This window comes from Cervus canadensis, chromosome 30, assembly GCF_019320065.1.
Source record: "Cervus canadensis isolate Bull #8, Minnesota chromosome 30, ASM1932006v1, whole genome shotgun sequence".
NCBI lineage: Eukaryota > Metazoa > Chordata > Mammalia > Artiodactyla > Cervidae > Cervus > Cervus canadensis.
In genome coordinates this window covers 37,457,919-37,481,414 of record NC_057415.1, presented here as the reverse complement: position 1 = coordinate 37,481,414, position 23,496 = coordinate 37,457,919, and the positions used below count along the sequence as shown (strand labels likewise).

At 48.7% G+C, this 23,496-nt stretch overlaps 1 protein-coding gene across 1 annotated transcript in view; it reads right to left on the bottom strand.

The window, feature by feature from the left end:
• Positions 1 to 416: 416 nt before the first annotated feature.
• The window catches only part of PAPPA (pappalysin 1), a 253,157-nt gene continuing 230,077 nt past the window's right edge, over positions 417 to 23,496 (bottom strand). Inside the window, exons 21-22 of the mRNA XM_043453579.1 lie at positions 18,976 to 19,074; positions 417 to 811 (exon numbers count right to left, since the gene is read on the bottom strand). Of these exons, the coding sequence (XP_043309514.1) occupies positions 704 to 811; positions 18,976 to 19,074 (207 nt within the window). The 3' untranslated portion in view covers positions 417 to 703. The remainder of the gene's footprint in view (positions 812 to 18,975; positions 19,075 to 23,496) is intronic.

Here is a 23,496-nt window from a genome sequence, read left to right as displayed (position 1 = left end):
CATTGCAATCCTAAGCCATTTCCAGCTTGGCCTCGAACCCTGGGGGCTTCGCATACCTTGGATTCTTTACCTCTTCCTCGGGTCCTACTTCCCTAGAAGGGAGGTGATCAGAGACCATTTCACTTCCAATCCCAAAGGACTGCACACTCAGGCACACCTTACGCATTCTATAAGCCTCAGGGTGTGAGCTACCTTGGCATTTAACACTTGGTCTTAGCAGTTTCTGTAACTCTCTTTCTCCCAAGGACAGTGTTGGTTAAGAGCCTGGGAGAGGAAGGATTGAGTCTGTCCCAGTCTCTCTCTGCTCAGTCTCCAAAACTGCCCTCCCACGGATGTTTGCATGGGTGCGTATGCATGCATGCGTACTAACCACAGATGGGCACACTCCTAGATACAGAATATGTTTCTCGCTGTGGTCATGTGACAAATGGTTAGAATTTTAGGAGGCTCAGGTACTGCACGCTCTAAGTGCAATCTTTCTAAGACTTTGAGATGGGATTCCATTCCATCATTCAACATGGCGAGACTTGGTTCACACGCCCACTCTACGCGTCCTTCCTGGGTGAAATTAAAGGCAGACCGGTTGGGTGCTAAGGATCCCTGGTGTGGAGAGGCCATTCCGTTGAGCAGCTGACTGTGAAATCAATACCAAAGGGAGGCGGGTCCTGGCGCTGGGAATTCTTTGACAGCTCCTTGTCCTTCCTTAGCCGTGGCTGTATCCTCGGAGGTCTTTCCGGCTGTGTTCTTGGGCCTGGGGGTCCCGGCAAGCACAGTCACCCTGTAGGTCACAAGACATGGGGAAGGGTGTGACCTGCAGAGAGAAAGGCAGGAGAGGTGAGCCAGGTGCTTGGGGCTGAAACAGAAATTTCTAGAGAAGCAGTGCAGGGCAGAGGGTTCATCACTGGATGTTGGGGGCAGCAGAGTCAAGCTGAAGTCATGATTCTGCTTCTTGCTAGCCTTATGATAACTTTTATTAGGATCACCATGGTCATTATCATAGCTGTTTCCATCTTCAGGGGCATGTATTACAGGTCAGGCAATGTGCTCAATGCTTTACAACCAGGAAAGAGCTGAATTCTTCAACAACTCTGTAAAGTGAAAGTGAAGTCTCTGAGTTGTGTCCGACTCTTTGCGACCCCATGGGCTATATATCAGACTCCTCCATCCATGGGATTCTCCAGGCAAGAGTACTGGAGTGGGTTGCCATTTCCTTCTCCAGGAGATCTTCCCGACCAGGGATTGAACCCAGGTCTCCCGCATTGTAGGCAGACGCTTTACTGCCTGAGCCACCAGGGAAGTCCAACTCTGTAAGATAGGCACTAAAGCAACCGCCCTTTTACAGGTGGAGAAACTGAGGCTCAAAAAGGGGCAGGCATTTGCCCAAAGTGGTGGTGGTAGTGTTTAGCTGCTTCAGCCGTCTCCAACTTTTTTGCAAGCCTATGGACTGTAGCCCACCAGACTCCACTGTTCATGGGATTTCCCAGGTAGGAATACTGGAGTGGGTTGCCATTTCCTTCTCCAGGGGATCTTCCCAACCCAGAGGTCAAACCAACGTCTCTTGTGGCTCTTGCATTGGCAGGCAGATTCTTTATCACTGAGCAACCAGGGAAGCCCAAATGAGTAAGTGACAAATCCAGTATTTTAAAGTAAGGCAAGCCACGTCTCCTCGAGCCTCAGGTTCCTCCTAGCTGTGAAATCAGTGGAATAAGACCTGCCTTGCATTGTGGACTCTGAGGGCTGAATGAAATCATGGGCGAAAAGTTGTCATGTACCACATGAGTGTTGGTTAATAGACTTGCACAATGGAATATCTAGCTTCTAGGACTGTTGAGGGGATCCACTGATATAAAAGATGCAATGATGTCTTTTAGGAAAACCTAACTCTCTGCACATATTGGTAATTTTGATTTGGGGATGATGAAAATAACAAAAGCTTTTTCCGGCAAGCTCAGACCACCTTCTAGGACAGCGGTCCCCAGCCTTTCTGGGATCAGGGACCGGTTTCGTTGAAGACAGTTTTTCCATGGACCAGGGGCCGGGGGATGGTTTGGGGATGATTCAAGCGCATTACACTTAATGTGCCCTTTATTTCCATTATTATTACATCAGCTCCACCTCAGATCATCAGGCATTAGGTCCCAGAGGTTGGGGACCCCTGTTCTAGAGCACCCGAAATCCTGGTGGGGAACATTTCACAAAGAGATTTTTTTTTTTTTGCAGAATATTAGGTCAAAGGATCCTAGGAGCAGATTTTAGCATAAGAAAAAGTGAGGGGTGCACAACGTGACAATTTGATATATGTAAAGATTACAAAATTGGAGAGGCCCAACTTTCATTTCCCAGCCCATCCCTTCACATGCTTTGTGACCTTGGGCTGGCCTTCCTTTCTAGAAACTGTGAGAAAGAGCCCAGCAGAGTGAACGTCCTCCCCACACGGCAGAGGATCTGTCTTTGCAAAGAGCACAGTGCGGTCCCTGCTTGAGCCCCAGCCTGGGCTGACGCGAGTGGATTTCACCTCATTGCATCATGACATTTGCATAGAACTTTCCCTAGAGGGTCCCCCATCTGCGCAGATGGATTTAATGACCTCATTCGCCTCCTGCCTGGGCAGGGTCTCGAGTGCTCACAAGGCTCAGAGCGCATCTTTGTCCCTCTGGCTGTGGGCTCATTCTCCTGAACACTTTTTCTCCCCGCTCTGTGCCTTTCTTTCTTCCCTCTTTGCCTCCCCAGCCTGCACCTTCTCAGTAATTTAAAAGTGTAGGAATGAACAGGAGGATTGATGTAGAAGGCCCAGCTCTCTCACCTAACTGAGGTGTGACCCTGAACAGGTAACAATTTCTCTGAGCCTCAGTGATCCCTCCTAGAGGGGGAGAGGCGAACGCATGCCCCTCCAGCGGTGGTGACGAGGGGTAATGAATTAGCCAATAAAGTGAGCACAGCGAGCAATGCCTGCTGCATGCCCGGCGTGCCTCCTCCTTGGTAAGCAAGGTGGGGACTGTGTCAGCCTTGCTCACTCGTGTGCCCCCAGCGTCTAAGCTGTAGAATACGAATGCGGGTGTGTTCACCTCGCCCTCTCTCTGACTCACTGCAGCAGGGCTGGTGCAACGCCTAGCTTCTCTTTTCAGTTCCAGCTCACGGGTGTGGGATGCCCTGGTGAGCATCCCCACAGCTACCACTTCCATGGAGAGGCTGCCTTGCTGCTTTCAGCTGCTCACGATGCCTGATTCCAGGACACTCCCCAGCCTCCACGCGTATGCAGGGGCCATACCGTTCCCATCTAGAGTGTTCTTCGGCAACTTCTTCACTGCCCCAAGAATCAGAGAACGTTAGACTTGAAAGAGACCTAGAGAAAATCCTCCAAAGTGGGGAGACTGAGGGCAGAGCCACATCCAGATCTAACAGCTGAGGTCCAGTGGGGAGACCCTGTGAGCAGAGAGGCCTGGATTAGTATCCTCTCTTGCCTCATACTCGCTGAACAAGTGTGGGAAAAACCCCTTCGCTGCCATCACCTTGAATTTGTGCATCTAGAAAACGGTGATTAAAAAAAAAAAAATTACAGTAAGTCCTCTCCATACAAATGAGTTCCATTCCCAGAGCACGTTTGTTAAGTCCAATGTGACCCTAAGTCCAATAAAATTAGCCTAGGTACCCAATTAACACAGTCAGCTATATAGTACTGCGCGTAATAGGTTTATAATACTTTTTGCACAAATAATACATAAAAAACAAACACAAAATGAAAACATTTTTAACCCTACAGTACAGAACCTTGAAAGGCACCATCGTACAATGACTGAAATACAGGGCTGGCATGGCGTGAACAGGCAAGAAGAGTCACTGCCTGGAGGGAGCACTGAAGGTCCATCAGTGATCAGAGACGGCGGAGGAGGGCAATCTCACTCACGCCCGACGTCGATGGCACAGGTTCCGGTTCCTCGCTGGAACCAGACGCACGTTCCCATCTTTGCAAGTTTGCGCCTTGACGGTTCGTATGCAGGCGGTTGGGAAAGATGCAAACCCTCCCAGCACGTGGTCTGACACTCGGGTCGCCCAATGCTGAGTTGGCCTCCCGCAGGCTCGTACTGCCTGCCTGTACGACACCCTTCCTGCCTTCCTCCTCCCCGGCCTGAGCGGCCTGTTTCCCCCGGAGCCGTCCCGTCCTCTTGCCCTTGCCCTCGTTCAAACGTTAGGATGCCCAGTGACCGCTCCTGTCTCCCGCACCGTGGGTTCCCTCTGTCCCTCTCCCCACTGGGCTCCACGGTTCTTTCGGGACAGCCTCACATATGGTTCCTCTCTCCTGCTTCCTGTTGTACCTCGCCCAGGCAAACGTGCAACAGATTCTGTCTCTTAGGATAAGACACAAAGTCCTCAGAGAGAGTTCAAGGCCTTGCCTGATCTCCACACCCTTCTTAGACCTCATCTGGTTCCCTTCATCCCCTCACTCTCTGCGGCTTGTTTGTCTCCTGTTTCCTCAAAGACGCCAGGTGTTTTCCTGCGTTTGAGTCTTCAGCTGTTCCTGTTCCTCCCCGCTCCTGCTCTTCCCTGGCCAGCTCGTCTTCATCCGCCAGGCCTTACCGCAAGCACTGCCTCCTGCCTCCTTGGTCTGACCAAAGACGGGGCCATCACGCTCCTCCCGTTCCCTAGCCTTCTATCCCTGCCCCATTCTTGGACCGAATCACGTCTGTGCCTGTATGTCTGTGCCGTCTGGGCAGGGGCTATGGCAGTGTGGTGGTTGTTTTTTAATATGTATTATTTGGCTGTGCTGGGTCTTAGCTGTGGTATGTGAGATTGTTTAGTGGTGACACGTGGGATCTAGTTCCCTGACCGGGGATAGTAGCCGGGCCCCCTGCATTGAGAGCGTGCAGTCTGAGCCACCGGGCGACCAGGGAAGTCCTCGTGTCTGGCTGGCCTCTTCATCTACCACGTGGCAGGCATTCAAGGGACCCATGAATGGAGGGACATAGGAAAGCACAAATACCCAGGGACAGCACCGGTCAGCGAGCCTCTGCTCTTGCATTCCTGTGCTGCGTAACTTCGTACAAGTCACCTCCCTTCTCTGCCTTCAGGGTCCTTATCTGTACACCGAGTTGATTTTAATGCTCTCTACCTTCCCTTCTGTTTGAGACTCCTTCTCAGCCCGAGAAAGGTGGAAGGCGAGGCCCTGGGCAGAAAAGACCAGGAAACGCTGCCCTTCTCCACAGCTTATGTCTTGCACGTCCCCCTTTCTGCCACCCCAGTCCCAGGAGCTTCTCCAGAGTTATCAGCCAGCAGGACCCTGTGATGCCAGGGAGCTTCGCAGGCCCGTGTGGGCACCCTGGCTGTGTGGGACGTGGCGTGAGCACACGCTTTCCTCCTGGCCCGGCCCAGGGAGTTTCAGCGTTCCCCTAAAGACATGGGTCTGCATCCGCAGGGAACGGACCTTAGTCAGAACACAATGAAGTCTAGAAGGTTTGGTCTCAGGGGGACGATCAGGGATGCTCCTTGTGCCCTTCCATGCTTGTAAACGCAGGTGCACTGATGGAGCCCTTGCTAGGGGCCTGGGAGCACCCCGCTCGACCTTCAGCAGGTCCTTGGTAACCGTGGAGCTGGACTCCCCATCGGTCAGACAAGGGGTCTGGTGAGGACCAGTGGAGCAATGCCACCTGCACACCAGCCCGTGGAGGTCCCGGTGCGGAGGACAAGCCCGGTATCTCGCCCTTCTTCTCGCCTCTCCGTGACCTGCCCGTTCAGAGCCTGCCTCGGGGGGTCTCTTCTGCCCACAGGCGTCCTTACTGACCGGGCATCTACAACTCGTGAGGGAAGGTGGAGCTCGCCAACCCCACCTGCTCCCCCAGGTTCCCCAGGTCTGAGCTGGAAGAGACACGCCCAGGTCTGGTCCACGGCCGCGTGCACACACACGCAGGTACTGCCTGAGGCCGTCCGTGGGCAGGATGATTCCCACGTGGCTCCACCCAGTCTCGAGAGGCTGCTGTCCTTTAGCTACCCAGCTTACAGATGGTAAAATAGAGGCCTCAGCCTGTCTCAAACCTGCCCTGGACCTCACGGCCTGTCAACCGGGTAGATGCTGCAGGATTTTAAGCCCCCACCCTGGACACCGAGAGCTGTCGGCAAGCCAGAACAAGAGGGGGAAGGTAGCTCTCCATCCCCCCATCCTGGCTGAGAGCTGTGGGGTCTGTTTAATAGTCACTCGCCTTCTACCTCTTATTATGTGCCGGGCGCCCCGTTACTCACCCTTCCCAGCAGCTCTTCTCACAATCCTCGTTTTACATCTTAGAGGAAATGAAGATGTGAAAAGGTGAATCACTTGTCTGGCAGGGTGCCTTGGACCCACACCCCCATTTGTAACCCCGGCACCATTCCCCCCAAGAGGCAGGTAGGGTAGGAGGCAGGGTCCCCTCTCACAGAGGAAGAAGCTGAGGTCTGGAGAGAAGAGTCCCATCCCGATAAAGCTGGCTCCAAGCCCGATTCCCAGATGCCCGGATTCCCCGAGCAGCTTTCCACCTTCTCCCCCGGATGGCCTCCCAAGCAAACCTACCACCCACGGCATCAAGGCCTCGGCGGCCAGTTTACATTTGGGATTCCCAGCACTGTGCAGCTAGTCTGTCCCATAAACGGCTTGGCCACCCACTCTGGGATTCTGTCAACAAGCCCAGGTCGGTGATGGAAGGCCAGGGTTCTTGCTTTTCCCTCTAGGCTCAGCACAGGGGTTTCAACCCGTGGGTGAGCTGCCCAGGGTAACACCTCCACCCGCGTGTGTGTGAGCGGCTCAGGAATGCAGCCTGGCCAATGCCACGGGGCCCTGGCGGAAGGGCTGTCTGAGGCTGGCTTCTGACTCACTCAACAGGGAGGTCACAGCAGAGGGTGGGTGGTGTGGGGGAGCAGGAGGCATGCTGCAGGGAAGGTCAGAGAGCCTGACTGTCCACCCGCCCACGGCAGGGCCCTGGGCGACTTGCTTCACCACCATGAGTCTCTGGGTCGCCGGAGTGTTGATGGAGAGACTTAGTGACCTCAAGCAGACCAAGGCCTGATGCTGGGGGGCGCCTCTGTGGCTCCCTTGGGACTGTGCAGATCTGTGCCTGGCACGGGGCATGCAGCAGTCAGGGCATGCCAAAGCTTGTTTAGACGCGGGTAAGTGGAGGAGAAAACAGAAAGCGTGGGTCACGTGGAGGAATGCACCAGGTCAGACAAGGGGACGTGGGTTTGATCCCTTGTGTTGTTAGCGGTGTAGCGGTGTGTGCTGGTGAAACGCTAGCAGGCAAGTGACTTCTTTGTGGGGCGGGGGATTCAGTTTGCCTATCTATACTATAGAAGAAGTAACAGTCCTGCCATGGAGAAGTATTTTGGATAAAGTATAAAATCAAGGACAGCACTTGCATAAGGCCTGGTGTAGAATTCGTGCTCAGTGAAGGATGGCGTTGACAGTGGTGGTGATGTGGTAATGGCATTGGTGGTGGCTGAGATGATCGTCATTCCAGGGGGATAGAAAGGCCTGCTTCTTTTCATAGGATCGAGTTGAAATGAGTGTTGAATTCACCCACAGGAAAAAAAAAAAAAGTCAAAGTTACACCCCAGGTGAGGGAAATCCTAACACTCCAGAAACCAGTGGGGGGAAGAATTAGTCTATTTGGCTTAGTCATTTGCCTACTGTGTCTGACTCATCTTCCTAGTTGAGCACATGTGTTCCCTCTTCCAGGAAGCCTTCTAGGATTCTCTCGGCTGGTTCAGTGTTTAAAATCATTGACTACTCCCATTGCCCCCTAGAGAAAGTTCAGATTCCCCAGGGTGGCTTACAGAAGCCTTGCTCATGCCTGCAGGTTCACCTCTCACGCCTTCATCTCTTGCACTGTGCTCCGGCCATTTTCAGGGAATCAGAGTTTCCTGACTGTGTTCCCTTGTTCTGGGCTTTGCACAGACTCTGCCCTCTGCCAGGAACACGCTTCTCTCTCATCTTTCTCCCTGGCCTTCCCCTCACTACTTTTACCCAGGTAAGACCTGCTGCGACTTCCCCGTCTCACCCTTAACGTTGTCTTCTCTGAGAAGCTCTGGCGATTCGCCTTAGTTGTTGTATCTCCATTAGAATTTCCTGGACTCTCAGCGCCTGCCCACAGGTCCCCATGACCACACGGCTGGGCCTGGCCCATCTGCTCATGGCCTAGCAGTATCTATCACATAGCAGGGTCTCAGCAGTAGGGGACATGGGAATTTGGGATAGAACAGTGACTAAAATAAATGCACCTTCTCACTCTCATGAAATTTTCCTTCCAACAGCAGGAGGTATAGAGATAGCCAGGCAATGAATAATCCATACATTCTTACAATATGTGCCAAAGTGATGCGTGTTATGGAAGGAAGGAAGACATGGAAGCCAAGGTCAACAGGTGCAGAAGGGCCAGAGGTGACGGAAGGTGGGTGGTCAAGGTGGGTCACGTTGAGCACACAGCACTTGGCCAAGAGACCTGGGGTGAGTCATGAGGATGAATGGAGAAGAATGTTCTTGGCCAAAAGAACAGCTCGTGGTGAAGGCTGGAAGGTAGGAGGTTGCCTGACCTGTGTGCAGGGTGGCAAGGAGTCCAGAGGGCTGGAGTGAAGTGGAGGACAGCACCGATGGGGGGTGGGGGGTGAGGTCTGGTATGGGCAGAGCACCCAGGGCCTGGCAGGCTGTTGGGAGGACCGGTGTTCACTTGGGGAAGTGGAGAGGTACAGAGGGCCGTGCACAGAGATGCGATGCCAACCTGACTCCTTTTCAGAGGACCACTCAGGTTGCTAAGCTGAGACGACTGCTTCCCATCTAAAGCTTCTGACTGTCTTCCCCTATCTTACAGAATCACTAGCCTCCTTAGACCAATGAGCTCCACTGGGGTTTCATGCCCTTCCTCAAGCAAGCAGCTTTTCACTTAGATTTGAGCAAATACAGGTGGCAACCCTACGCTTCATGCCATCAGTTAGGCATGTCATCCTGTGCTGAGACACGCTCCTGGGACCAATTTTTTTACTCTCCCCTGGCCCCCTGACCCTGATTAACCTTCAAGTTCTTGCTCAAGGACCACCTCACTCAGGAAGGCACATGGAGAGTCCTTAGCCATGAATCTAATCCAAACATCAGGAGATAAAAACTCAAGGCAAGCCCGGCCTGGCCATGGCTGCAGAGCTGAGCTGTAGAGTTGGGACCACACCGCAGCTCCCCAGACATCTTCCAGAATCAGTCTCTTAGCAGCCAACCAAAACATGACCATCACCACCATTCCAGCCCACCACGCCTTGGAAAACACTGGTATGTCAAGCACTTGAAGGTTATTTCTCCTTCCTCCCTTATACCCTGCTACACATGTGTACCTAGAATGAGTCCAATTAGAAATAATGGCTGTTTGTCGTTGGTGTGGGGCAAAGCTGTTGAAGCAACCACCCTGGAGATCTGCTCTGTATTCTAGACTCCTCGTGGCTCCAATAAGAAAATACCGACCTCGCAGTGCACACAGGTGCCTGGGTAGGAGGCTGGGCATGCCTGGCAGGCGGAGTTTCCTTTGACAGTCCCGCACTCATCCTGTCTCGTCTTCCAGCAGGGCCCAGGTCACCCCACAAGGCAGATGAGGGGAACAGCTGGGTCTATACAGACAAGCGAGGGGGGACGCTAGAGGGAGCAGACAGACATCCTTCTGGCTGAAGTGACGGGGAGGCCCCAGCTCCAGGGACCAGAAGGAGGTTTTAGGTGGAGAGTAGGAGGAAGGAAGAGCAGGAGAAGGCATGGAGTGCTTCCCCCGGGGGCTGGAGTTCCAGGACCCCAGTCCAGGAGGACCAGGATGCAACAGGAAAGGGACCCCAGGAAGGGCACGGTGCGAGCCCAGAGCAAGCGGACGTTCAGAACAAGGGTCAGAGGCAGGGGCTGCATGACTTGGAATCACAGCCTTTGTGTCTCAGCTCCACCACTTACCAGCTGTGTGACCTCAACCTGTCTAAGCCTCAGTTGTACCATCTATACGGTGAGGATGAAAAGGACCGTGCCTACAGCGGGGCCGCTGTGCTGATGAAATAAAATGACACGCGGGAGAAAAGGTGGCACTGTGCTTGGTAGACAGTAAGCTCTCGAAACACAGTAGCTACTATCTGTCATTTGCTTGGTGTCAGGAAATCCTAAATCCTACACAGAGGTCCACCACCTTGTATAAGTGATTCCACCTCTCTGGGTCTCAGATGTGGGCCTTGTTGGACGGTTCTGGAGTCTAAACGGAATAATATGCACAGATATGCTAACCCATGGCCAAGCACATGGTAAGCGCTTGATTACGGTCACTTTGGAAAGTGCAGGGAGTCTGTCTATGCTGTCAATGAGATTCTGAGCACCAGGCTGGGAGTTTAGGGGCAGGGGACTTGCCATGAGGTGGAACCAGGGCCATGAGTACAGGCGGGGGTGAACTAGGCCAGCAGGTGAGAGATGGGAGTGGTATGGGGGCATCTGGCCAGCCTCTGGCCCCTCTCCTGCCCCGAGAGGCTTCCTGCTGTGGAAGCTGCAGACAGAAAGGCAGGACGTTTTTGTGCTCAGGGGAAACTCCTGTCTGGGCAGTCAAGGATGACTGGCAGGGCTGGGAGTCTCCGCTATTCCCCACCCTGGGGAAAGCTGCTTTTTGCCTTGTCAAAGTGAGCGGGAAGGGGTCCCAGACCCAAGGCTCCCTGGCATTCTGGGTCCACAGCGAAATGTCTCCAGCTGGACCAGGTAGGGTCACGCCCAGGTGCGCTGAGGACAGGTTCTGCTAGCCGCCGCCCCCGCCTCCCTCTTCTGCGGCGCAGCCCCTGCAGCAGAACAAGCCAGGCTTGGGACTTAGAAGGAACTGAGTTCGACTCTGGCCCGTGGCGCTTGCAGCCAGTAAACTCTAGCAAGTCCTGTAAGTACTCGCTAAGCCCGAACTTAAGGGCTTCCCTGCTGGCTCAGCTGGTAAAGAATCTGCCTGCAATGCAGAGGCCCGGGTTCGATCCCTGGGCTGGGAAGATCCCCTGGAGAAGGGAATGGTTACCCACTCCAGTATTCTTGCCTGGAGAATTCTACAGACTGAGGAGCCTGGTGAGCTACGGGCTACAGCCCATGGGGTTGCAAAGTCAGACTTAATTGAGTGACTAACACACAAGCCCAAACCGGTTCCCAGTGCCCTGCCGGGGTTGGGACGGTAAGGGAGGATGCGTGTCTGACGTGTGGCAGTTCACTAACAGGCGTCCTGTCTTATCATCTTCTGTCTCTAAAAAGCAGCCACTGCAAGGACAGTTGGCTGGAGATGAGAGAGCAGAGGGTTTCAAGAAGTTGGAGTTTATGTAGAAGTTAGATTGGGGAATTTAAACTGTAGGAGTATGACTTTAATTTGCATCACCTTTGTTCTCCAGAAGTCAGACTTCAGGAGTCTCGCATCTGAAGAGACGTCCAGACACTTCTGAGCATGCAATAACTACGGTAAAGCCACCCTCACTATGACAGAGGCCATCAGGCGCTCTAATCCACAGGTGAAGGTCACACAGACTTCCCACAGCTCTCCCCATTCTCCTCCCAACCACCATGCACCTGCACCAGGAAAGTTCCTACTCACTCTTCAGGTCTCAGTGTAAACCTCTCTTCCTCGGGAACGCTTTCTCTGACCTTCACACTGTTCTCCAAATGAGCCCCCACCTTCCCTTCACTGTCTCTTCTTCAAAGGTCACTAAATACATAGCTCTCTACCTCAGTGGGGCTTTCCTGGTGGCTCAGCAGTAAAGAATCCACCTCCCAAGTGGGAGATGTGGGTTTGATCCCTGGGTTCCAGATGATCCCCTGGAGAAGGAAACGGCAACCCACTCCAGTATTCTTGCCTGGAGAAACCCCATGGATAGAGGAGCCTAGCGGAATACAGTCCATGGGGTTGCAGAAAAGTCAGATGCACCTGAGTGACTAACAGCAGAAACATACCTGACTGCTCATAATCTGGCCCCCCCGACAGACCACGAGCTCCACAAGGGCAGGGATGGCGCTGGACTCTGCCCTGTGGCCAGCCCATAGAGCTGCTCCACGAACACACATCTCCTTTCAGGGAGGAAGCGTGCTCACCTACATTCCATAGCCGTGGCCAACAGGAAGATAGTAAAAACATGGAAGAAGGTAGTCTTTTAACACAAAAAGCTAAAATTACATTCATAATGTAGATAGAAAAGGGGGGAAAAAGGACGAGGAAACATATTCAGAACTAGCAAGAGAATAGACTCTGGGTCCTTGATTCAAGAGACAACACTCATCTCTGAGCCCTGGAGCCTGAAACTGCTGCAGCTGAACCTAGGACAGAAAGAGCGAGCCAAAAGGACCACTTGAGGTATACTATCTATATATTCAAGTGACTGTAATAACCTGGAATCCGCACCTGAGCCTGAATTACGACTGCATGTCCCTACCATGCATTCTAGAAATAACAATCTGTTTAAGAAAGTTTCCCAATAAAATTAGTTTTTATATTTTAATGTGTGAGTTTTAAATTTTAATATTTTAGTACCTAAGTTATAGTTGTTAGGAAAATTCTTTCAATCAGAGCTGCTGTTTTTCTAGCTGATGGTGTCAGATGAATAACATGTCATAATTCTACACAAGCTTCATTGTCTATTCACTGCCAAAGTGGCTGACTCCAAGGGAGTAAAAGAGACACAGTGTATTCATTTGGCATCAGGAATGGAGAGGCTTCAAAATACTCAGACCTGGAGGGGGCATTGAAATGGAGGATGAGTAGGACATGGAGCTCACCTTCTCCCACCAAACACTGCAAACACATCTACAAGGAGAACCATTCACACGGAACAGCTGCTGAATGCCGACAGGACCTCAGACTTCCAAAGAGACAGGAAAACCACCTCGTAACCAGGTAAGACAGAAGGAGAAAGAAAAGGAAGGAATCTGAACGGGCCTGCGCCCCAGGGAGGGAGCTCTGGAGGAGGGAAGGTTCCTGCACCCAGGGGTGTCTCCTCACCAGTGGGAAGGTCAGACTGGATGGAAGAGGAGCTTCCGAGGAGACACAGCACCTCGCTGGCTCCCAGGCCGAGACATTCCTCTGTCCGTGCGGGGGGCGCTGGGTGCAGAAGACGAGGCTTCCGGGGGCGGACCCAGGGAGAAGAACGCGGTTGGCTGCGCAGAAGAGCCTGAAAAGTCTAGGCTGTGGCAACCAAGGGTGTACCTGGAAGAAGCCTGGGCCCACCAGCGTCAGGGCGCTGTTACTAGGGGGTGTGTGACGAGGGGGCGGGACCACCAGCAGGGCTGCTTTCCCCGCGTGGGCTCCCGGACACCAGCACGCCACCCACAGGAGCTCTGTGAGCAGGCATCCGTCCTGCCGCCACCGTGGGCCTCAGAGGTGGGCGCAGGCCGAGGCGACGAGACCCAAACCTGCTGTCCAGGGGCCTGCCAGGGGCCGCTGTCGCAAACCCCACAGCAAGGGGACAACGGCCAGTACCTGCTAAGGAAAGGGGCAGCAAGCATCCCAACTATAGACAGTCCCTCGATCCCAGAAAAGACGGCAGAGTGGAAGGAGCTGAGCTCAGGTCCTCTCGGGAAAACACCAATATCACAGCTAACTGCTGACAACCATCAATAGAAAAGACTGGAGCCTACCAAAACAGAGATTTTACAGTCTAAGAAGCAGCCACAATAAGAGCAAGAGGAAGGGCACTTCCCTGACCTGATCAAATCCCATAGCTGCTGGGCAGGTGACCTACAAACTGGAAAAGAACTATATTGCAGAGGTTCTCCCGCAAGAGTGAGTGTCCTGAGCCCTGCATCAGTCTCCCCAGCCTGTGGGCAAGGCATCAGGAAGAAGAAACCCCAAAGCATTTGGCTCGAGTGTGGGAGCTCCTTGGGACTGGGGGAAATGAAAGATTTCACTCTCGCAGGACACACAAGGTTTCACATACACTACAATCAAGACTACTCTGCCCAGTAAGGCCCTCATTCAGATTCAACAGAGAAATCAAAAGTTCTGCAGACAAGCAAAAGCTAAGAGAATTCAGTACCACAAATCCTAAAGGAACTTCTCTAGGTAGGAAAGAAAAGGCCACAACAAGAATCAAGAAAATTACAAACAGGGAATTCACCAGTAAATGCAAACATAAAGTTAGGAAATCATCCACACACAAATATATATAAAAACCAGCGATCATGAGAAGAAGAGAGTACAGGTACAGGATATTAGAAATGTGTTTGAGAGATCAGCAACTGAAAACAATCTGGTACATATATAGACTGCTATATCAAAATCTAACGGGAGCCACAAACCAAAAATCTACAGCAGATACACACAATAAAGAAAAAGCAATCCAAACACATTACTAAAGATAGGCATCAAATCACAGGAGAAGAGGAAAAAAGACCTTCAAAAATACCCAAAACAATTAACAAAATGGCAATAAGAATATTCATATTGATAATCACCTTAACTGTAAATAGATTAAATGGTCTAACCAAAAGACACAAATTGTCTGAATGGATATAAAAACAAAACCTATGTATATATTGTCCAAGAGACCCACTTCAGATTTAGGGCCCTATACAGACTGAAAGAGAGGGAATGGAAAAAGGTATTCCATGCAAATGGAAATCGAAAGAAAGCTGGAATAGCAACACTCATGTCAGACAAAACAGACTTTAAAATAAAGACTAGTACAAGAGACAAGGAAGGACTCTACATAATGATCAAGGGATCAATCCAAGAAGATATAACAATTATACATTTATATGCACCCAATATAGGAGTCCCTTAATATATAAGGCAAGTGCTAACAGCCAGGAAAGGAGAAATAGACACATTAATAATGGGTGACTTTAATACACTACTCTCATACATGGACAGATCATCCAGACAGAAAATCAAGAAGAAAACACAGGCCTTAATTGATATTTATAGAACATTCCATCTGAAAGCAACAGAATACATTTTTTTTCTCAAGTGCATGTGAAACATTCTCTAGGATGGATCACATCTTGGGCCACAAATCAAGCCTTGGTAAATTTTAGAAAATTGAAATTAAACATCTTTTCCAACCACAATGCTAGGAGTTAGACATCAATTACTAGGGGGAAAAACTTTAAAAACACAAACACATGGAGACTAAACAATATGTTACTAAACAACCAATGGATCATTGAAGAAATCAAGAAAAAAAAAAATACCTAGAGACAAATGACAATGAAAACATAACAATCCAAAACCATCGGGACGCAGCAAAACCATTTCTAAGAGGGAAGTTTATAGCAATACAATCCTACCTCAGGAGACAAGAAAAATTTCAATAAACAACATAGCCTTATACCTAACCTTATACCTTGTACCTCTTATACAACTAAAGAGGAACAAACAAAATTCCAAGATAGCAGAAGGAAAGAAATCATAAAGATTGGAGCAGAAATAAATGACATAGAAATGAAGAAAACAGTAGCAAAGATCAATGAAACATAACGCTGATTCTTTGAGAAGATAAACAAAATTGATAAACCTTTAGGCAGACTCATCAAGAAAAAAAGGGAGAGGACTCAAATCCATAAAATTAGAAATGAAAAAGAAGTTACAACAGACATCATAGACATACAAATGACCACGGAGACTACTAGAAGCAACTACACACCAATAAATTGAACAACCTAGGAAAAAAAATGGACAGATTCTTAAAGGATACCACCTTTCAAGACTGAATCAGGAAGACATAGGAAATATGAAGAGACCAATCACAAGTACTGAAACTTAAACACAGATTAAAAAACTTCCAGCAAACAAAAGTTCAGGACCAGATGGCTTCACAGCAAACTCTATCAAACATTTAAAGAGGAGTTAACGCTTATCATTTTGAAAATCTTCCAAAACTGCAGAGGAGGGAACACTCTCAAACTCATTTTATGAGGCCATCATAATCCTGATACCAAAACCAGACAAAATACACCACACACAAAAAAAGAAAATTACCAGTCAATATCACTGATGAACATAGATGTAAAATTACTAGCAAATCAAACGCAACCACACATTAAAAGGATCATACATCATGATCAAGCAGGATTTATCCTAGGGATGCAAGGATTCTTCAATATCTGCAAATCAATCAGTGTGATACACTACATGAACAAACTGAAGAATAAAAACCATATGATCACCTCAATAGATACAGACAAAGCTTCAGACAAAATTCAACACCTATTTATGATAAAAGCCCTCCAGAAAGTGGGAATACAGGGAATTTGACTCAACATAATAAAGGCTATATAAGACAAACCCATAGCTAACATCATTCTCAATGGTAAAAAGCCAAAAGCATTTCCTCTAAGATAGGAACAAGGCAAGGAAACCCACTGTTACCACTTTTATTCAACATAGTTTTGAAAGTCCTAGCCATGGCAATCAGAGAAAAGAAATAAAAATAATCCAAACTGGAAAAAAAGATGTGAAACTGACACTGTTTACAGATGACCTGATAATGTATATAGAAAATCCTAAAGCTGTCACCAGAAAAATACAAGAGCTAATCAATCAATGTGGTAAAGTCACAGGATATAAATGCACAGGCATCTCTCTCATTCCTATATATTAACAACAAAAGATCAGAAAGAGAAATTAAGGAAACAATCCCAATTACCATCACACCAAAAACAATAAAATACCTATGAATAAATCTACCTAAGGAGACAAAAGGCATCTACTCTGAAAATTATAAGACACTGATGAAAGAAATCAGCTATGACACAGATGGAAGATTACACTATGTTACTGGATTGGAAGAATCAATATTGTCAAAATGAATATACTAAACATCCACCCCACTGTTCACTGCAGCATTGTTTACAATAGCCAAGACATGGAAGTTATCTAATTGTCCACTGACAGAGGAAAGGATAAAGAAGATGTGGTACATATATATATAATGGAATATTACTCAGCCATAAAAAGAATGAAATAATGCCATTTGCAGCAACATGGATGGGCCTAGAGATGACCATAAGAGGTGAAGTCACACAGAGAAAGACAAATATGATATCACTCATATGTGGAATCTAATTTTTTGAAAAGATACCAATGAACTTACTCATAAAACAGGAACAGATTTACAGATATCAAAAACAAACTTATGTCACCAAAAGGGATACATGGCATGGGAGGGATAAATCAAGAGCTTGGGGTAAACACACACACTAACATACGTAAGACAGATGACCAACGAGGCTGTACTGTATAGCAGAGGGGACTCTATGCAGTATTCCGTGATAATCTATATGAGGAAAGAATCTTAAAAAAGAAGGACTGTATGTATAACTGAATCACTTTACTCTGCACCTGAAACTAACAAAACTCTGAAAACCAAATATATGCCAATAAGATTAAAATATTAAAAAAATGCTCACGTCTTATATCCTACTCATGTCAATTCCAAGACTCAGTTATAAATGAATAATTACAGTTACAGAATATGTCTGTGCAAAAATGTTCATTAGCATCATTGTCATTGTGAGAAGATGAAATCACCGAAAAGTTAAAATCAAAAGTTGGAGAGGAACAGTTTCATAAATTATTGTACATCACAACCATATACTAAGTATACTAACAATATACAGCAAAGCAAACGCAACCAGTAAGCCTGGCACCTACCGAGAGATGCAGTAACAGGTCTCCAATTTGAGTGTTTCTTGGGTCTTGCCCTGTTTACCCCTTCGTTTAGAATCAGAGCATCTTTCTTAAAGGAACAATTTGTCTTAAGGACGCTGAAGTACAAAGGGGCAGGGACAGAAGCCAGGAACCTCGCTCTATCACTCACTATTCTTCCTTGGACAAATCATCCCTCCTTGATGGGTCTCAGAACCCCCATTAAGGCAATGCAAAGTCTGGACCACGTCATCACAGAGGGCTCTGTAGCCGAAATGACCATGAGTGTGCACCGCCCCCGCCAAGAACAGTTTCCCCTCTTTAAAATGAGAGAGAAGGTCAAATGATTTTTCAGCTTAGAATATAAATGCACATGAAAATAGAAACTGTTCCCGATGAACTCATTCATCACAGGAATACTTTTTAACTCACACTGGGCCAGATTGGTCACCTCTCTCCCAACTCTTGTCCCAGGCACCAAACTCTGGTTCCAGCTCTCACCAGGAGGAAAGTGGAGGTAGCCACTCCTCTGTGGGGGGGGGGGTGCACCACATCTTAACTGGATGCTCCAGTTTTACCGTAAATACTTGAATCACCTCCTCGACATCCTAATATGCTAAGGAAGAAAATGGTGACCGAGACCACACCCACTGATTTTCCAGGTGTGAACAATGAAAGACGTTATTAAATGCTTAAAGAGCACAACTTACCTTGTCAGGAACGTCTCATCTTCCATCTTCCCCTAGGCTTTAGCCTTACTCCCTAAACCTGTGCGCTCTAGGACTTCACATGCCAGCCTCCTGCCCCAGACACTTCTCCTAGCCACCTCCCTGCCCCTTCTCATCCCTCAGTGGTGTGCGTTGATGAAGATCCCGCCACAGAGTCTTCTCCAACCCTTTGCCTGGATCCTCAGAGAATTCTGTCCTTTCCTTTAAAAAGCATCGCTCTTCAACTTGCCAGCTTCCATACCTGACTCTAAGCCTTGAGGTTAAGGGACCTCATCTCCAAAGATCATCCATGAACCTCCACACCTAGTTCAGCGCTCAGCACATGATATGAGCTCAACTACTGAGTAACATGGAGAAGGAAATGGCAACCCACTCCAGTATTCTTGCCTGGAGAATCGCATGGACAGAGGAGCCTGGAGGGGCTACAGTGCATGGGGTCGCAAGAGTCAGACATGACTCAGCGTCTAAACCACCACCACCACTGAGTAAAAGAATGAAAAATACAATGCCATAGGACACAATGAAACTCGCAGGGGAATGCTGACACAGCCAGGACAATGGGTTGTCCAACACCCAGGGTTGATCCTGGGCCAGTGAGTTGGAGACGGCTGCAGAGGGGGGCGCACTGGCCTACCTACCTTTTTGGTCTTCACTGTAGAAGCGCAGCAATCTCCACCGTCATAGTTGCAGAAGGCTCGGTTGTTGATGGCATCGCAGTAATTGTCTCCCATGAAGGGCTGTACGTGAGGAGAGAGGCAGGTAGAAGGGAGGCCTGATGAGCATCCTGGAGTGAGCAGCGAATGGCTTCTCTAAATATTCAGCTGTCTCTCTTCTTCTCACAAACCTCTGAGTCAGCCTACCTGGCTTCAAATCCCTACACCCTTTTGGACAAATCATCACGTCTGCCATTTTTAAAGACTCTTAACTAGCCAAGATTTTTTCCCCACTCAACCACAGTTATGCTAGGAGACACACACTTATATGCTGGGTGTGCAAAAGCACTAGTCCTCCTGAAGCACAGGGCTCCTTTCACTTGGAGAAATAAGAAAATCTAACCCCTCCCCCTACTTTCCTGGTAGTAGATATAGACAACCATAATTCACAATAAATATATATGCAAATACACTGGGAAGCTGCATGTAAACTAACAAAGAACTATAGAGACTGAATGTAAGAATTCATAGGAATTTGGTACAATGGTTGGTGTGTGATTGCGGGCACATTCTCCTCTAACACGAGAGTATAGATATACTGGACGTCACACACCTTCCATGTTTGTTTTCCCTCTTGTTCTCAAAAAAAAAACACGTGAGGTAGGCATTGCTCTTCCCACTTTACACATTAAGACCTTGGGGCTCAGAGCAAGAAAGGGACTTGGCCATGAGCAAACTGGCAGAGGCAGAGAAGAGATTTCAATCTAAGCTGACATCTCATTTTTCTTTACCCTTCTAGGTTATATCTAGAATATGCCGATTTCTCTCTTTTCTTCCCCGTGTTTCTCCAACTCTGTGATGCTTGAAAGATGAAGAAAAGATGATAGAGTTATTACTGATCTGAACCCACAGTCAGTTTAGGGCAGAGGCAGGGGTCTCTGCAACCCCTAGCACTTGCATTTCCCACCTGAACACTTAGCATATTGTCTAACCTGGTTGGCTACTCAGTCATTTTCAGTTAAGTGGCTTATTGTCTCTGGGCCTCAGGGTTCCCAGTGGTAAAATAAAGAGGCAGGATTAGACCAGTGTTTTCTCAAAGCAATGAACATACCCCTCCCCTCATCAGAGGTAATCCTGTGTAACCCTCTAATACAGAAAGGAAATCAAAGTGAAACTTCTCTGATTAAAGTTCAACTTGGGGGTCTCTGATGCTCAGTGACTTGTTGATGAGAAAGAAGATGTCAACAGCTGGCTAAGACCCCTGCCTCTCAGCACCACCTCTGTGACCCACTGGTCTCTCCCTCCCACCCTGACTTCTGTGGGCTTGCTCTGGGGAGACCCAAATTCACAAGGAGGCCAGCCTGCGTGGCATCCTTGTCTCGTGCGTCTGTGCTCCAGATTCACACAGTCTTTGTGCCACCAACTCTTGAGGCCTGATTCCATTTCATCACCACCCTACTAGGGTCTAAAAAAGCTCTCAGCAAGACAGAGCCAAGAGCAGAGAGAGCTGCGCCCAACGGCGTGTGCACACACGCAAGGCTGTGAACTCACGTGGATTCTGCCTGTGACTGCCGCAACGGACACAGTAACCACATTCGTGTTAGAGCAGAGAGGCAGTGGCCGCAAAGGCTAAGCCCTCTGCTCTTTTCTGAGCCTTAGGAGATCTGTCTGCGGGCTCTCTTTCCTATGTTCTTTCTCGCATCATATAGAAAGGACTAATCACAGAAACCAAATGTCCCTTTCCTAAAATAAAAAGAACTGGCTTGATAAAGGAGTAGCTGGAGAAGAAGAGGAGGAAGAAAAATAAAATAAAAATAAAATAAAAGTGTTTCTTTTTTTATTGGGTCACTGAAAAGTATCTCTAGTCTCATTACTAGCTACTCTTTTCTATGTACCCTTTCCTGCTGCTATATCCATCCAGCCACCCACCCACCCATCTATCTATTCATCTTCTATTCAATCCTGTCTGTTGAACACCTACTATGTGTCACACATTGTACTTTAAAAAAATGGGGGGTGGGGATGTAATAACGAGTCGATGTATTGGGTTGGCCAAAACGTTGTTCGGATTTTCCCTAAAAGGTTAAAGACTAACCTGAATGAACTTTTGGGGCAACCCAATAGAGCTCCTCCTCCTCTAGGCCTTACATTGTAGTGAGGAGGCAGACTTTGTTCAAGGGATCACTTATCTAATTGCTGATTTTAACTTGGATAAGAACTTGGGAGGAAAGGTACCTGATACTGTTAGAATTAAGAGCAGGAAGGTCTGACCTAATCAGAGAAGTCCATGAAGGGGTCTCCGAGGAAATGATTGTTTCAGCTGAGATCATAAGATAGAGTAGGAGTTAATCAGATGGTGGAAATTAATCAGGGGGTGGAGACGGGAGACTTTCTATAGAGAGAGAATCACATGTGAGAAGCTCTACAACCAGAGGTTTCTCTCTGGTGTTTCTCATGCTGCTACTTCTACTAACAGTGTGTTCGGGCAAACAAGTCATCCTTCAAGATAGAGCCCAAACGTCACCCTTCCAAAATGCCTTCCCTATAACCCTGGGATTCCGTGTGCTTCTGAAGCTTCCTGCACCTGCTTGGCTTATAGTTCTTGGTGTATCAGTTTAGAATTCTTCTTTAACTATCTCTTTTACTATACTGTGAGTTCCTTACGGACAGGGGATGTATGTCATCCAAATTTTTATATCTTAGATTTCCTAGCAAAATGCTGGCAATTTGAGCAAACCTTTATCAAGTACATTTTCCTTAAATGCTTGTTTATCTTGTAAAATGATCAGTAAAAGGGTGGATGGATGGATGGATGAAAGGTTAAGAAGATATCTAGATGAGTCAAGAGAGCATAGTTACTGTTCTCACTTGACTAAAAGCATTGCACTCTCGGAACGTAGACCAGTGCTGGGCGCAGAATAGGCCCCCGGTGAAGCTCTGATAGACAAGCAATTAAGTTACTAATTTAGACACAGCTTGGGGCAGAGGGGAGGCGGCTCAAGGTTCCCAAACCCTATCAATCTCGGCTACTGTAGATATTCCAGGATGATAGCTCCTCCCTGGACCCAGCATTTGTGCCTTTTCTAAGCATACTTTCCAGCCCAGATAAGAGACAAGCTATTAGAAGGCAAGGAGACAAGGGGGCGTCTGCAAGGGCAGAGGCGATAAGCATCACTTGGCAGAGCTCAGAGCCGGGCAGGTGAGGGTCTCCAAGGCCTTAGTGCTGAGTCAAAGGAGGGATCGAATTCTGCTGTCACACTGGTCGCCCCAACTGCCGACTCAGCAGAAGGCATGCCCAGGTAACCCAAGCTTCCTGTTTCTGAAATGCTGGACCGATCCAGAGAGATGGCAGGATGCCACTGTCTTGGGTTCTTGGCTTTGGTTTTGCCATTTCTGCTGAATCTTGGGAGAAGGGGAGTTCTTAAAAACTACAGTGTCCTGTGCCCTAAGAAGATGCCACAGGAGGTCCCTAGCCCATACACAGAAAGAAATACAACCCGGGGGCTGCGCTGTGACCCTGACAGGCCAGGGGGTGGTCTGTGGGCAGGAGTGGCCGGTGGAGGAGAAAATTCACAGGCCTGGAAGCCAGGAGACCTGGGTTCATGCATTAGCTCTATGTCTGTTATGCTATGCAACCTTGGGCCGATCCATCCCCCTCTAGCCCTCTTCCAGTCTACCCAACAGACGAGGAGGCTAGATCACATTAAGAGCCGTTCCAGTTTGGCATTCCATCAAACATTAGACCTGTCTGCTAGCTTGGTCTCAGTCTCCCCATCACTTAGAAGAGCATTCTGGTTGTGACATTTTAAGAATTCCATCAAATAGAAAGTTTTCTAGAGCAGTCTAGTCCTTTCCACCTGGCTTTTCCTGAGAGGGGTCTGAGGGGACCACAGAGATGTGGACATCCACTTGGACAGGATCTGGGGGTTCCTTTTGATGCCAGCTGAAAAGACTCAGGTGGGCACAGAGGTGCACAGAATGTCTCTGACCTCCAAGGACAGCACCCCCTTGAGAACACAGGTGACAGGCCAAGTACCCTGGCCCTGCCCCTCCCCAAGCTTATCGCTGACACCCAGGGACAGAGCGCCAAAATGCCAAGTTCCAGGGAATGGCTCCACGGAAGGGTCAGAGGAGCTGTTCCGCCTCCAGCTCTAAGCGGTTGGGATAAGGTGTCCCTATCTCCTTTGGAGTTGATAAACACATGAATGACACAGACGTGGAGCAGAAGGACGTGATCTGCAGCTAATGGTGTCAGAAAAAGTAGAAATTAAAAAAAAAAGAAACCTTCCTCATGTGGTTCTGAAAAGTTAAATGAGTCCATGCTGGTAAAATGTCTGGCATATTACAGCTGCTAAATCAATATGGACTCGCTCACTCCCTGTCTCCCTTTCAGAGGCAATATTCCATGGAGCCAGAAACAGCCGGTCTGGAATCCTGACTGTGAGCCACTCGACGTGTGTCTGAATGTGCGTGTTGCCATCTCTGTGCATCAGTTTCATGAGCTGT